Raw genomic sequence first — 13,112 nt, 5'->3', positions numbered from 1 at the left:
ATCTAATAAAGATGTGTTAACACTCTTTAAGCTGCTATTATTACAGGATTTCAACAAAACAGTGTAAACTTTAAACATCAGGAATAGATCAACAAAGAGATATTTCAAAAATGTAATGCTTAAATGGCCAATATTAAATAAACGGTGACTATGGTGGACCATCACAGAAAGTATTTTTATACAAACCCAAAGAATTTATGTTAATTCATAGAGTTGTTCATGTTAAAAATATCTCAGAAAAAAATGTAGTATAATTTACTGTCACACTTTAATTTACTGTGTTCATGTTACTCTGTTTGCATCATTAAATATGCTACTTAGTTATTGCAATGAACAACATGTATTTAATGTGTAAATATTTTGTGCAGATGCTTGTAATTACTCATAGTTGTTATTACAATATCAATTAATAACATGTAATATGTGTTACAAGGAGACTGTAAAATGAAGTACTACCATTGTCTTCTTTGTGAAATCATATCATATGGAAAAACAAACAGAGGATCTCAGATTTTTTTTAAATGATCTTACAGTAGCTTTCCTGATATTACAATTACTGTATATGTGGCACTATTACAGTGATTTATTGTATTCATCCTGCTTAAAAAAACCTATAGAAAGATACACAAACCAAATGTAGCTCTGTTAAAAATAATTGTATGTGAAATAACATGCTAAACATATCATCTTTAATATATTTAACAGACTACTGATATTCTGCATCATATGTAATGAGCTATATTTATTGCAATTCAATATGATCATAAAGCCATTGTAATGAATTATGCATGTGACAATATAAAAAGGAAACACTTTACAATAATGTTCTGTTTGTTAACATTAGTAAACTACATGAGGTAACATGAATTAACAATCAACAATACTTTAACAGCACTTATTAATCTTGGTTGATATTAATTACACCATATAGCCTATAAATAGGCTACATTTATTTTATTTTATTTTTATTATAACGTGTATAAGGCCTGCATTACCATTAGTTAACTTTATGAACTAACATTAAACAATAGTATTTTCATAAATTAAAATGAACCTAAATAATTTTACAGATATTGTTCATTGCTAGTTCATGGTACCTAATGCCATTGTTAATCCATGTTTACAAGTAGAACCTTATTGTAAAAGGGTTGCAAAAAATAAATAAATCACAAATTAGCTGTCACGTTCACTTAAATTCAACCGCAACCTATGTATTTTGGAAAGCATGTTTTAATGAAAAATCCTCTTGAACTTGTTATGTCATGCTGCATCATCGTTCACTACAGCCTGAGAATGTTTCTAAAAATTTTGAAAAGTGGTGTACGCCCACTGGAAAAAACAGGTGTGTCTTAGGGAAATCCCCGCCCCATTTTACCTTACATGGTCATTGTACGGAAAGTTGATTGACAGCGGGCAGGCAGCTGCTGAGATACCGAGACATGGCGGAGCGTACACTTTGAGTAGGGAACGCCGGAAGAGTTGTGCTACTTTTGAGTCCGCACAACGCAAAATAAATGGCCAAGAAGAAACTATAAACGCGGATGAACATGCTCTCCTCGGAAGTGGAGGTACAATATTGACGAAGTTGCCTCGCGTGAGTGATACGGAGAAATGAATCGCTATTTAGTGCAGTCAACAGCCTCAGGCAACAAACATGGCTTCTGTGTCTTTCTGCTGTTTGTAATGAAAAAGCGCTTCATTGAGCCATTACATCTCATGGCAACGGTGCTCAAATCCTACAAGTGAGCCGATAGAAAGAAGTTCCTGCGTCTTCATCGGGGTTGTGTTGGGGAAACAGGTGTAAAGCGATAGCGCAGAGCTAGCTAGTTAGCTAGAGAACTGTAGGAGCTGCGATGGAGCCCAAGCACAAAGAGTTACTACACCAGTGCCACCAGAACTTTCTGGAGTCTATCACGGATGCGGACCGGCTCATAGAGCTCCTGAGTAAATCGGGAACCCTGAGCGAACAGGAGACCTTCGAGCTGGACCAGAACTGCTCCACTAGCGCGGAGAAAGTGGACCAGCTCCTGAAGATGCTCATGAAAAAGCAGAGCGACCATTTCCTGGAGCTGTGTGTGGCTTTGGAGAAGACCTACCCTCACCTGTACTCTGCCCTTTTCCCCAACGGCGGAGGACCAGCAGATCAGTCTGGTAAGAGAGACTGTTAATCAATGCATGCGGACTGGGAGGTGAGGTGATGCCCACCATGCTTGATTTATGATGTGGATCAGAGCACTAAAGTTTCATAACTGATGTGTGGTGGTCAGTTCAACTTATTTTTTAGATGATTATGGAAGTCCTTGCAGTGGTGGTTGAGCATGGTTTACATATACAATTGGATTAGAAGTGGAGTGGACTGATTTGTGTTTCTCTTTGCATTGTCATATCTATGCATAGATGTTGTCATGACTAGAATACTTCCTCTTGTATCTTGAGAATTCATGTATTTAATGATTGTGCCGTGGATGTTTTAAAGCCTTAGCCAAAATTGGTTGTTAAAAAAGGGGTTGCATGATGGTTACAGTTAAGGTAAAGTGTTGGAATTGACCAGATGAAGTTGTCCAAACAGCTGGGTGGATCTTCTGCATGTTGGAACATGGTGTTACAGAGGAGGATGAAAGTACCATCGAAAAAAGATCACACTGGGTCTTGTTCCCGTCTTCATACTATTTCCAATGATCAGAGTGTGGTAACTGAAAAAAAGATTATTCCCATGGATTAGCTTGTGGAATTGTGCTTCTATATTACCACTCATGACACGGGTCATATAATTTCCATTTTAATTTCGTTCAAACCAAGTGCCTCCCCGATACACATCTATGGAACAGGCTGTGGGCTGGCTTGTTTCCATGGAAACACATTTGCCAGGGTACCATAGCAAATCGATTTGAACATACATGTGCTGGGTATGTGGACCTGAATGAATGGCTCTTGAGCCTTTACAAATGGTTCTAAAATCAATTGTAACTGATCTCATACCTTTTAAGTTACGTTTTTATTTGTGATTATACTGTTTTGGTCATATTATTATTATTATTATTATTGTTACAGATATTTGAGTTTAATGACTTTTTAATTGGGTATGCCTACATTGTGTTCATGAAGATGTGTCAGGGCTTCAGACTAAAAAAATGACTTAGGAGCCAGTGGCTCCTAAACTGAAACATTAAGGAGCCAAATGGCTGTTTTTAGTCACCAAATCTCAAAATTGCTCGATTTAGATTGAAAGCAGAAGACAGCTAATAACCCATTAATCGGAGGTGTTATAACAGTACATATAGTTGAGAAGATAAGTTTGCATTCCCTTTTGTCTCATAAATGTTAACACCCCTTTCAAAATGTAAACAAATATAACAGATAAAATATTTTTTATTTATTATTGCTCTTCAAATCTACATTACAGATAATTACATATAGTATGCATATAGTAGTGTGTTCCCTTCTTGAGCATCATTGAATGTTTGCACTTTGTGTAATAGTTGTGTACAAGTCCCTCAATTGTCCTAAGTGTCAAAAGCTTGATTTGATATATATATATATATATATATATATATATATATATATATATATATATATACTGGCAGCCAAAAGTTTGGAATAATGTACAGATTTTGTACAGGAAATTGGTACTTTTAATTCACCAAAGTGGCATTCAACTGATCACAAAGTATAGTCAGGACATTACTGATGTAAAAAACAGCACCGTCTCTATTTGAAAAAAGTCATTTTTGATCTAATCTAGACAGGCCCCATTTCCAGCAGCCATCACTCCAACACCTTATCCTTGAGTAATCATGCTAAATTGCTAATCTGGTTCTAGAAAATCACTTGCCATTATATCAAACACAGTTGAAAACTATTTGGATCGTTAAATGAAGCTTAACATTGTCTTTGTGTTTGTTTTTGAGTTGCCACAGTATGCAATATACTGGCATGTCTTAAGGTCAATATTAGGTCAAAAATGGCAAAAAGAAACAGCTTTCTCTATAAACTCGTCAGTCAATCATTGTTTTGAGGAGTGAAGGCTATACAATGCTTGAAACTGCCAAAAAACTGAAGATTTCATGCAAAGGTGTACACTACAGTCTTCAAAGACAAAGGACAACTGGCTCTAACAAGGACAGAAAGAGATGTGGAAGGCCAGATGTACAACTAAACGAGGATAAGTACATCAGAGTCTCTAATTTGAGAAATTGATGCCTCACATGTCTTCAGGTGACAGCTTCATTGAATTCTACCCGCTCAACACCAGTTTCATGTACAACAGTAAAGAGAAGACTCAGGGGTGCAGGCCTTATGGGAAGAACTGCAAAGAAAAAGACACCTTTGAAACAGAAAAACAAAAAGAAAAGGTTAGAGTGGGCAAAGAAACAGACATTGGACAACAGATAATTGGAAAAGAGTGTTATGGATCTTGACCCCATTGAGCTTTTGAGGGATCAGCTAGACTGTAAGATGCATGAGAAGCGCCCGACAAGACAGCCACATCTATGGCAAGTGCTGCAGGAAGCGTGGGGTGAAATGTCACCTGAGTATCTGGACAAATTGACAGTTAGAATGCTAAGGATCTGCAAAGCTGTCATTGCTGCACGTGGAGGATTTTTTGATGAGAACTCTTTGAAGTAGTTTAAGAAGTTCTGAACATTTTTTTCAAATTGTAATAGAAATTTTTCACGTTATTAATGTCCTGACAATACATTGTGATCAGTTGAATGCCACTTTGGTGAATAAAAGTACCAATTTCTTTCCATAAGAGCAAAATCTGTACATTATTCCAAACTTTTGGCCGCCTATGTGTGTTTGTGTGTGTGTGTATATACAGTTGTGCTCAAAAGTTTGCATACTTCGGCAGAAATTGTGAAATTTTGGCATTGATTTTGAAAATATGACTGATCATGCAAAAAAACTTTTATTTAAGGATAGTGATCATATGAAGCCATTTATTATCACATAGTTGTTTGGCTCCTTTTTAAATCATAACGATAACAGAAATCACCCAAATTGCCCTGATCAAAAGTTTACATTAAATGTTTGGCCTTGTTACAGACACACAAGGTGACACATACACACATGTTTAAATGGCAATTAAAGGTTAATTTCCCACACCTGTGGCTTTTTAAATTACAATTAGTGTCTGTGTATAAATAGTCAGTGAGTTTGTTAGCTCTCACGTGGATGCACTGAGCAAGCTAGATACTGAGCCATGGGGAGCAGAAAAGAACTGTCAAAAGACCTGCGTAACAAGGTAATGGAACTTTATAAAGATGGAAAAAGATATAAAAAGATATCCAAAGCCTTGAAAATGCCAGTCAGTACTGTTCAATCACTTATTAAGAAGTGGAAAATTCGGGGATCTCTTGATACCAAGCCAAGGGCAGGTAGACCAAGAAAGATTTCAGCCACAACTGCCAGAAGAATTGTTCAGGATGCAAAGAAAAACCCACAGATAACCTCAGGAGAAATACAGGCTGCTCTGGAAAAAGACGGTGTGGTTGTTTCAAGGAGCACAATCCGACAATACTTGAATAAAAATGAGCTGCATGGTCGAGTTGCCAGAAAGAAGCCTTTACTGCACCAATGCCACAAAAAAGCCCGGTTACAAAATGCCCGACAACACCTTGACATGCCTCACAGCTTCTGGCACACTGTAATTTGGAGTGACGAGATCAAAATAGAGCTTTATGGTCACAACCATAAGCGCTATGTTTGGAGAGGGGTCAGCAAGTATTGTGCTCCTTGAAACAACCACACCGTCTTTTTCCAGAGCAGCCTGTATTTCTTCTGAGGTTACCTGTGGGTTTTTCTTTATATCCCGAACAATTCTTGTTTTGTCTTGTGTACCCCTACTGCCCCATCAATAAGGCATAAATACATTATCGACACCAAACCAAAAATGTGTTTCTTTTAACACATATTATACTAGATATAATTTACTATTAGCATTAATGTCTTTTGTTTCTTTTAAACAAAAAACCTTTGATACTGAGTGTGAAAAACTGACTCACCAAGTAGCACTTACTTGTATTCTGCTACGAATGTCATCCACACATATTCATAAAACATGCACACATTGCACACATTTTGTTTTTCCTTTATATTTGAATCTATAGTTTTTTTTCTGCTGTTTTATAGGTTTAACAAAGCAAAATCGATATTTCCAGGTACCTTCAGAAACTGCTTGTTGTTCTGAATGTTCATTCACCCCAAAAATAGTTATCTACTCATCCTTCAAAATTTTGAAGAATGATGGCGCCGCTCTTTTTTTCAATGCAATGAAAGTAAATGGTCCCTAAAGGCTGAAACATACTTTATGCAAATATGCGTTCAAGCTTAATGTACGTTCTTGTGTTACAGTGGTGTGAACAATCCTCAGTACTCAAGGGAGCGATAGTTTTTTCAAATTTTCAAACAGCTGTGCTATTAAACTGGATGTGTTATTTTTCTGGTAAGTTGCTTTAAATATATTGACTTTAACCAGAGACTTTTAAGCAAATACTGGCCACTTCTATTACAATGAATGGGAGAAATTGGAATGGTCAACGGATGTAGAAAGGAAGTCCCGCCTTACAGGTAAAAGAGCCAATCACCTTTTAGATACAGATATTTCCTGTCAATTAGGGCTGGGCGATATGGACCAAAAATCATATCTCGGTATTTTGAGGCTGAATGGTGATACACGATTATATATCTCAGTATTTTCTACAAAGTGGGCTAAATTTTCAGTTGTAATTCAATGCCACATGTGAGATGGTAAATGAAGCTTGCAACGTTTCGGGCTGCGGCCGGAGTTGCACACTCTTCGTACTGCAGTTTATGGCACTGTTGTAAATGGTGGAAGAGATTTGAAGTGCTTCCACTTTTGAATGCAACCTGTTTATGGCATTCTCTACAGATGACATGGTTTTGCTGCTCATCTGATCTTTTAAATCCAAACCATCTCCAGATAATTGAACCATTGTTTTTCTTTTTACTAACCAGGTCTTCTTCGGCAGTGTGAACCGGTGATGTGTCTCCCGCCATGTTGCATGAGAACTTGTGAGCGAGTGGGGCCGGGTTTGCGTGCAGACGCAGAGGGAGAGTGGGGGCGGGGTTGCGTTCAGACGCAGAGGGAGAGTGGGGGCGGGGTTGCGCGGAGACTCTAAGAGAGGAGAAATGCGAACACTGGCACGGCTTTATGTAACGCAACATCAAACTTTATCGATATAAACGGTATTGTCTCATCCTACAGTACTGTGCAAAAGTTTTAGGCACTTGTGAAAAATGTTGCATAGTGAGGATGTCTTCAAAAATAATGAAATATATAGTTTTTATTTCTCACTTAATGTCATACAAAGTCCAGTAAACATAAAAAAGCTAAATCAATATTCGGTGTGTCCACCTTTGCCTTTAAAACAGCACCAATTCTCCTAGTTACTCCTGGATACCGTTTTTCTTTGTTGGCAGATAGGATGTTCCAAGCTTCTTGGAGAATTCACCACAGTTGTTCTATCTATTTAGGCTGTCTCAATTGCTTCTGTCTCTTTATGTAATCTCAGACAGACACGATGTTCAGTGGGGGGCTTTGTGGGTGCCATGACATCTGTTGCAGGGCTCCCTGTTCTTCTATTCTAATCATTTCTATTTGCAAAAGTAATGTTTGGGAGTCTAACATTTATATTTCCTATTGACACACTAAAGCTGAAGATATAAATAGCCATCTTAAGACAAATGTTTTTGTGAAACATCTTATGTGCCTAAGACTTTTGCACAGTATTGTATATCTCGTTTGAAAATATATCGATATACCTTAAGACAGTATACTGCCCAGCCCTACTGTCAATCAACTTGAGAACGCGCATGTGCAATAGCAAGATAAGCCAGGAAAATTTTGTTTTTTAGCGTAAGCTTAGGTAAAGAAGCACATTTTGTGATTCCAGTGTTTACTGCTGATTTGAAATATGTTCTTTGATCGTAATCTTCACCAACCGTTTTGGGTTTTCGGTCTTTCCCCATTTAAGTAGATAGGAAATGCTCTTATATGCCACTTGTTTACATAGAAAAATAGCTGCCTGAGAGTGCTTCAGCGATGGCCTCCAGTGGACTGACTTGCTAGAAAGATTTTGCTTTAACCTACTTGCTCAGCAGTATTTTCTTTTAACTGTTTCTTAGCCATGACATTATTTGACTCAAAAGAGAAAACTCACTGTAGAAGTGGCAGTTCACACTAATCTCACTATAGTGCCCCTTGTGGCAACGTTGAGAATGCAATGTGTACTTGCGTTGTGTTAAGAATATCGGTCCGACACATTGGAACACAACTACGCACGAAATCGAGCTTGCATAGCTAGAAGCGTCTGCGTTAATGTACTTGCATAGAGTATGTTTCGTCCTTAATGTTCTGCCTAACCTCTCCTTTTGTGTTCCACAGAAGGATGTAGCCTTAGTCTAGCAGGATTGGAATAACATGAGGGTGAATGATGACAGATGAGGACAAATTTTCATTTTTGGGTGAACTATCCCTTTAAATTCCCCCTGGGATACAAATACCACTTGTTGGGAATCACTGCTCTATAGAGAATTACTGTCAGCTTACACGCACACCCTGGGTTTTGTGCATGCCAGCACAGTTTCCACCTGACTCTGAATGTGGTCTTATTTGTGTATACTAACCACACACGTGTTAAATGGTGTGAAAGAAATCCATATGCGTGGAGCTGTATGTTTGCTATACACAGCTGTGGTTATTCATCTCAGGATTAGTTCCTTTCTTGTTGTCTAGGGCCATTCTAAAGATGGCCTTTTTCTGCCTCTCCTATAGCACATATACCGTGCTGGGCTTATGCTGATGCGAGTTGAAAGGTATTTAAAAAAAAAAAGCTTCATTTTCTGTAGTGCAGTGATTTAGTGTATGTGATTTATTGTGTTTAGGCATGTTAGTAAGAGCTAAAGACAAGCCTTGTCACCCTGCAGGCTTCAAACAGCCGGACGAAAGCCTGCACTGAGTCTGCCATGTGTGTGATGACTTACACTGATATTAACCTGCTCTGAATTCATTCTCCTAAGCTGCCACTGTTGGGCTTCAGCTCTTGTCACTTACAGGCCTTGCTCTACACACACACACACACAGGTTCAGTGTCATGGTGGAGGGGCAGGAGCACGATCGGTTCAGAGAAGAGTATTGTAGCGGCAGCTCCAACTGTTCTGCATGCAGGCTAAAGGAACCGCAAGCAACATGTCTCTCCATGGAAGGGCAGTCCCATTCGTGATGCCATAAATCAACTGAAATAGCGAGACAAAAGATCAATGTTGCCGATCAGTCTTTCTAACAGCATAGGAAGAGTGAGATTTATTTGCAGTAGATGATATTCCAGTGGCCATACTGCAGACCTGCACATTTCCTTGGACTGAAACAAATCAGTTACTGTTAGTGCAGCACCGATCTTTTGTGTTGATTTGGCACCTTTTCAGTTCTCATCATTTCCTAGCTGTTTTTCTCCAGCACCGTTTTCAGAGTCAGCTCCACTATCGTAAACTTTGATGTTGAGTGGTTCTCAACAGATTTTGCTTCAGTACCTAGATTTTACATTGGACATCAAGTGGCCCATTCAAAAACTTATGAAATCTCAAAGATTTCATTGTCTCAGCAGCCAGTTTTTCATCACTCTTAGTTCCATAGCTTTCTGCTTGGTTTTCTCGGATGAGGGCGTCACGCAACATGTCCATGTTGGCATTTTACACTAGTTGTCTAAGATCCGTCTAGTTTATAGATTTTTTGTTTTAGTTTTGATATTTTAAGCAGCGGTGCTTTAATTAGGTGTGCTAACAGAGTTATGTGCTTTAGCTGTTAAGGCCAAAGTATACTTTGGTTTTCCATGTGTCGGTTTGTCTCACGCACAGTGTACGAGTTTTCGCTAATGCATTTTGTTGCTGGCTAACGTGTCTGGGACTCAAAGTTTGCTGGACACATTGGGAAAAAAAATCTGGTCATCTCACTTAAGTGTTTATTTTACGCTGTAACTCAATGGACTATGCATAATATGCAAAATAAAAATGACACAATCAAGTAAAATTAACAATAAACTTTGTCCATAATAGCTGCTTTTCCACAAAAAACAAAAAAACAAACAAACAAAAAAAACGCATTCATGGAATTAGCATATAATTCAAAAATGTTTGCGCTGGAATGAAAACAGACCTTTTCTATGTGGATTGTGCACTGATTTTACACCGATATGACTATGCAAAGGTACTCGGAATACTGCTTTCTTAAACAAATATTTTTATCAAAGAACATTTGACATTATTATTAGGGATGTGACGATAGACTTAGCTCACGAGATGAGACGATACACGATACTGGGTTCACGAGAACGGTCAAAAGTTGTGAAACGCTTACTCATTATTATAATTTTTTTCTTCACATTTTAGAATAATAGTTAAGTCATCAAAACTATGGAATAACATAAATGGAACTATGGGAATTATGTTGTGACTAAACAAAATCCAAAATAAATCAAAACTGTGTTATATTTCAGCATCTTCAAAGTAGTCACCCTTTGCCTAGAATTTACAGACATGTACTCTTGACATTTTCTCAACCAACTTCTTGAGGTATCACCCTGGGATGCTTTTTAAACAGTATTGAAGGAGTTTCCATCTATGTTGGGCACTTATTGGCTGCTTTTCTTTATTAGTTGATCCAAGTCATCAATTTCAAAAACTTTTTTTTATTATTACATTTTAGTTTTATAATGAAATAAATTAATATGGTGGCACAATTATATTTTTGTCTACAAAACTAATTTCAAACATTTAAGCATACGCCTTCAGATCAAAAGATTTTTAAGATCATGAGAAACATTTCAGGCAAGTGTTTCAAAACTTTTGACCGGTAGTGTATATGACTGGAAAAATAGTCTTTTATTCGACTGAAATTCACAAAATGCAAAACAATGCAGGTGCATTTTGAAATGTTTTAACTAATCATCTTGTATGAATTATCATATGCAGTAAAAGACAGAACAATATGCAAGCACTGTAAAAGGTTTTGCCACAAACTCAACTGACTGGCTTCTCTCCTGTATGATTTCACACAAGTCTCTTCAGACCTGGTTGATTTTAGTTGAGAGCTGCGGTGGTTCTGTAGGTGTCTTTGCATATTGCTTGTGTTAGCCGCGGTGTACGGCACTGTTTTCTTACAGTGCTTATTGGCTGTGTCTCGTTTGGAAGGCTCCGGAGGACGCAGCCTTCCAAATGAGACACAGCCTTTGTTCGTGTCTTGTCTGTCACTCTGTCGCTGTTTATTGTTTCCACCGGGTACCTAAAATGCTGCCACACAAATTATTTAAAAGTGGCAGGGGCATCTTCTATGCTAATTTCACCCTCACACTCTGTCATGCTGATATTGTGAGACAGCTTTTCACCTAAACAAGAATTATTGATTAAGAATCACGTTTTAATATCGTGAGATCTCGTGGCACGAGATCTCGTCACACCCCTAATTATTATTATTATACATTGTCAACAAATTCTAGAAATGAACACTGAGAAAATAAAGAATAAATAAGAATACAATAAATAGCTTAATAAACATCTGTACTGGTAATATCAGTCAATTTCTGACCATTTAAATAAAGAATAAATAAAAATAAAATAAATAGCTTAATGTCAGTACTGTATGTTTAGTATCAGTCAATTGCTGACCATTTAAATAAAGAATACAAATACAATAAATAGCTAAATAAACATTAGTATTACTGTTTAGTATCAGTCAAATGCTGACCATTTAAATTAAGAATAAATTCAAATAAAATAAATGGCTAAATAAACATCTGGGGCCGGTTGCACCAGCTATACGTATGTTGCAACTTAGACTAGTTGTGGCGTAAATGGGCACTAAGTCACAATTTACGCTCTACTAAATATCTGAGTGTTGCACCATTAAATTTATGTAGGACGTAAACCTACGTATAAACTAAATGTATACGGCAGCCTCCGACCAGGAGTAACTGATGGAATGAAAAAGCAGACTCATTTAATGATATCAGTGAGCTCATGTTTTGGTTGACAGGCATCAGTCCTTTCGACATACATGATGGTGTTGGCATTTACACTCATTTACATTTACGAGAGAGAGAAAAAAACATACTTTTAAGCGGCTCTTCAGTATGAAACCGTTCTAACGGTGCCGTTTTTAGGGTGCGTCGCCCGGTGTCAAGTTTCAACACATTTAAAAAAAAAATATATATATATATATTATATTATAGGATATTAAAATTAATAAATGTCTATTTTTCCAGCCTGTTGTATTAGTATGTATCACCCCTCATGTATTTTAGATACAGTTCCTATATATTATTATTTACACAGGGCAAATATATTATTTATTAAATGTACTTTTATTACGTATCCTATTTTAATGTCTGGAAAACCAGACTTTTAAATATTACATTTTGTAAATGCAACGACTGGAATTGTTCGGTTGAAGGGGGTACCAAACTGTGAATCCTGAACAAAACAGTTTGGTGAATACATGTTTACACATTAGCTTCCACTCAGCTGACATCAATGAAAGTAGCTACGTGATTAGCTAGTTAGCAATAAGCTCGTTGTCACGGAGAGTAAAAGATGGACTTTATTTACTTTCCAGCATTGTGTCTCACCAACTAAGTAACAGCGAAGTGTGAAATCAACACTCAGCAGACACAGTCCACCACTGCGCCGTTGTCTACTGAGCAGCAAAAAGATGCTCTGATGTTTACCTTTCAATCTGCTACATTACTGACTGCACTGACAAACTATAGCTGGCAAACAGCAAACAGATGTGATAAACATGAGTGACATGGTTGTCAGGGACAGGGTTAACGTTATATTAGTTATATAAAATGATGGGGTTTCCAGTATGTATTTCACAAACTAGTTAGCAATTTAATGAGAAGAGATCGCTCAAATCCACACCGTTTAACTCCACCCTGTCTGCAGAACCACCGTCAGTTCAGAGTCAGCTTTGTAAACAATGGAGTCGGAGCACGCTCTGCTGTGCTAAAGCTAAAGCATTGTTTTCTGCATTATATGTTCTGAAATATATTTTTGCGATCACGAGTACGTCATAAGTGCTGTATCCCTACTGCTAA

The 13,112-nt window shown here is 37.4% G+C and overlaps 1 protein-coding gene across 3 annotated transcripts in view; it reads left to right on the top strand.

Moving 5' to 3' along the window:
• Positions 1-1,404: 1,404 nt before the first annotated feature.
• LOC127412086 (disks large homolog 5-like) overlaps positions 1,405-13,112 on the top strand; it is a 110,243-nt gene continuing 98,535 nt past the window's right edge. For all 3 annotated transcript variants that reach the window (XM_051648137.1, XM_051648138.1, XM_051648136.1), the window contains exon 1: positions 1,405-2,151. In XM_051648137.1, coding sequence (XP_051504097.1) covers positions 1,854-2,151 — 298 coding nt within the window. In that variant the 5' untranslated portion in view covers positions 1,405-1,853. The remainder of the gene's footprint in view (positions 2,152-13,112) is intronic.

This window comes from Myxocyprinus asiaticus, chromosome 21, assembly GCF_019703515.2.
Source record: "Myxocyprinus asiaticus isolate MX2 ecotype Aquarium Trade chromosome 21, UBuf_Myxa_2, whole genome shotgun sequence".
Lineage (NCBI taxonomy): Eukaryota > Metazoa > Chordata > Actinopteri > Cypriniformes > Catostomidae > Myxocyprinus > Myxocyprinus asiaticus.
The sequence above is the reverse complement of the archived record's forward strand: the minus strand, read 5'-3'. Positions and strand labels throughout refer to the sequence as shown.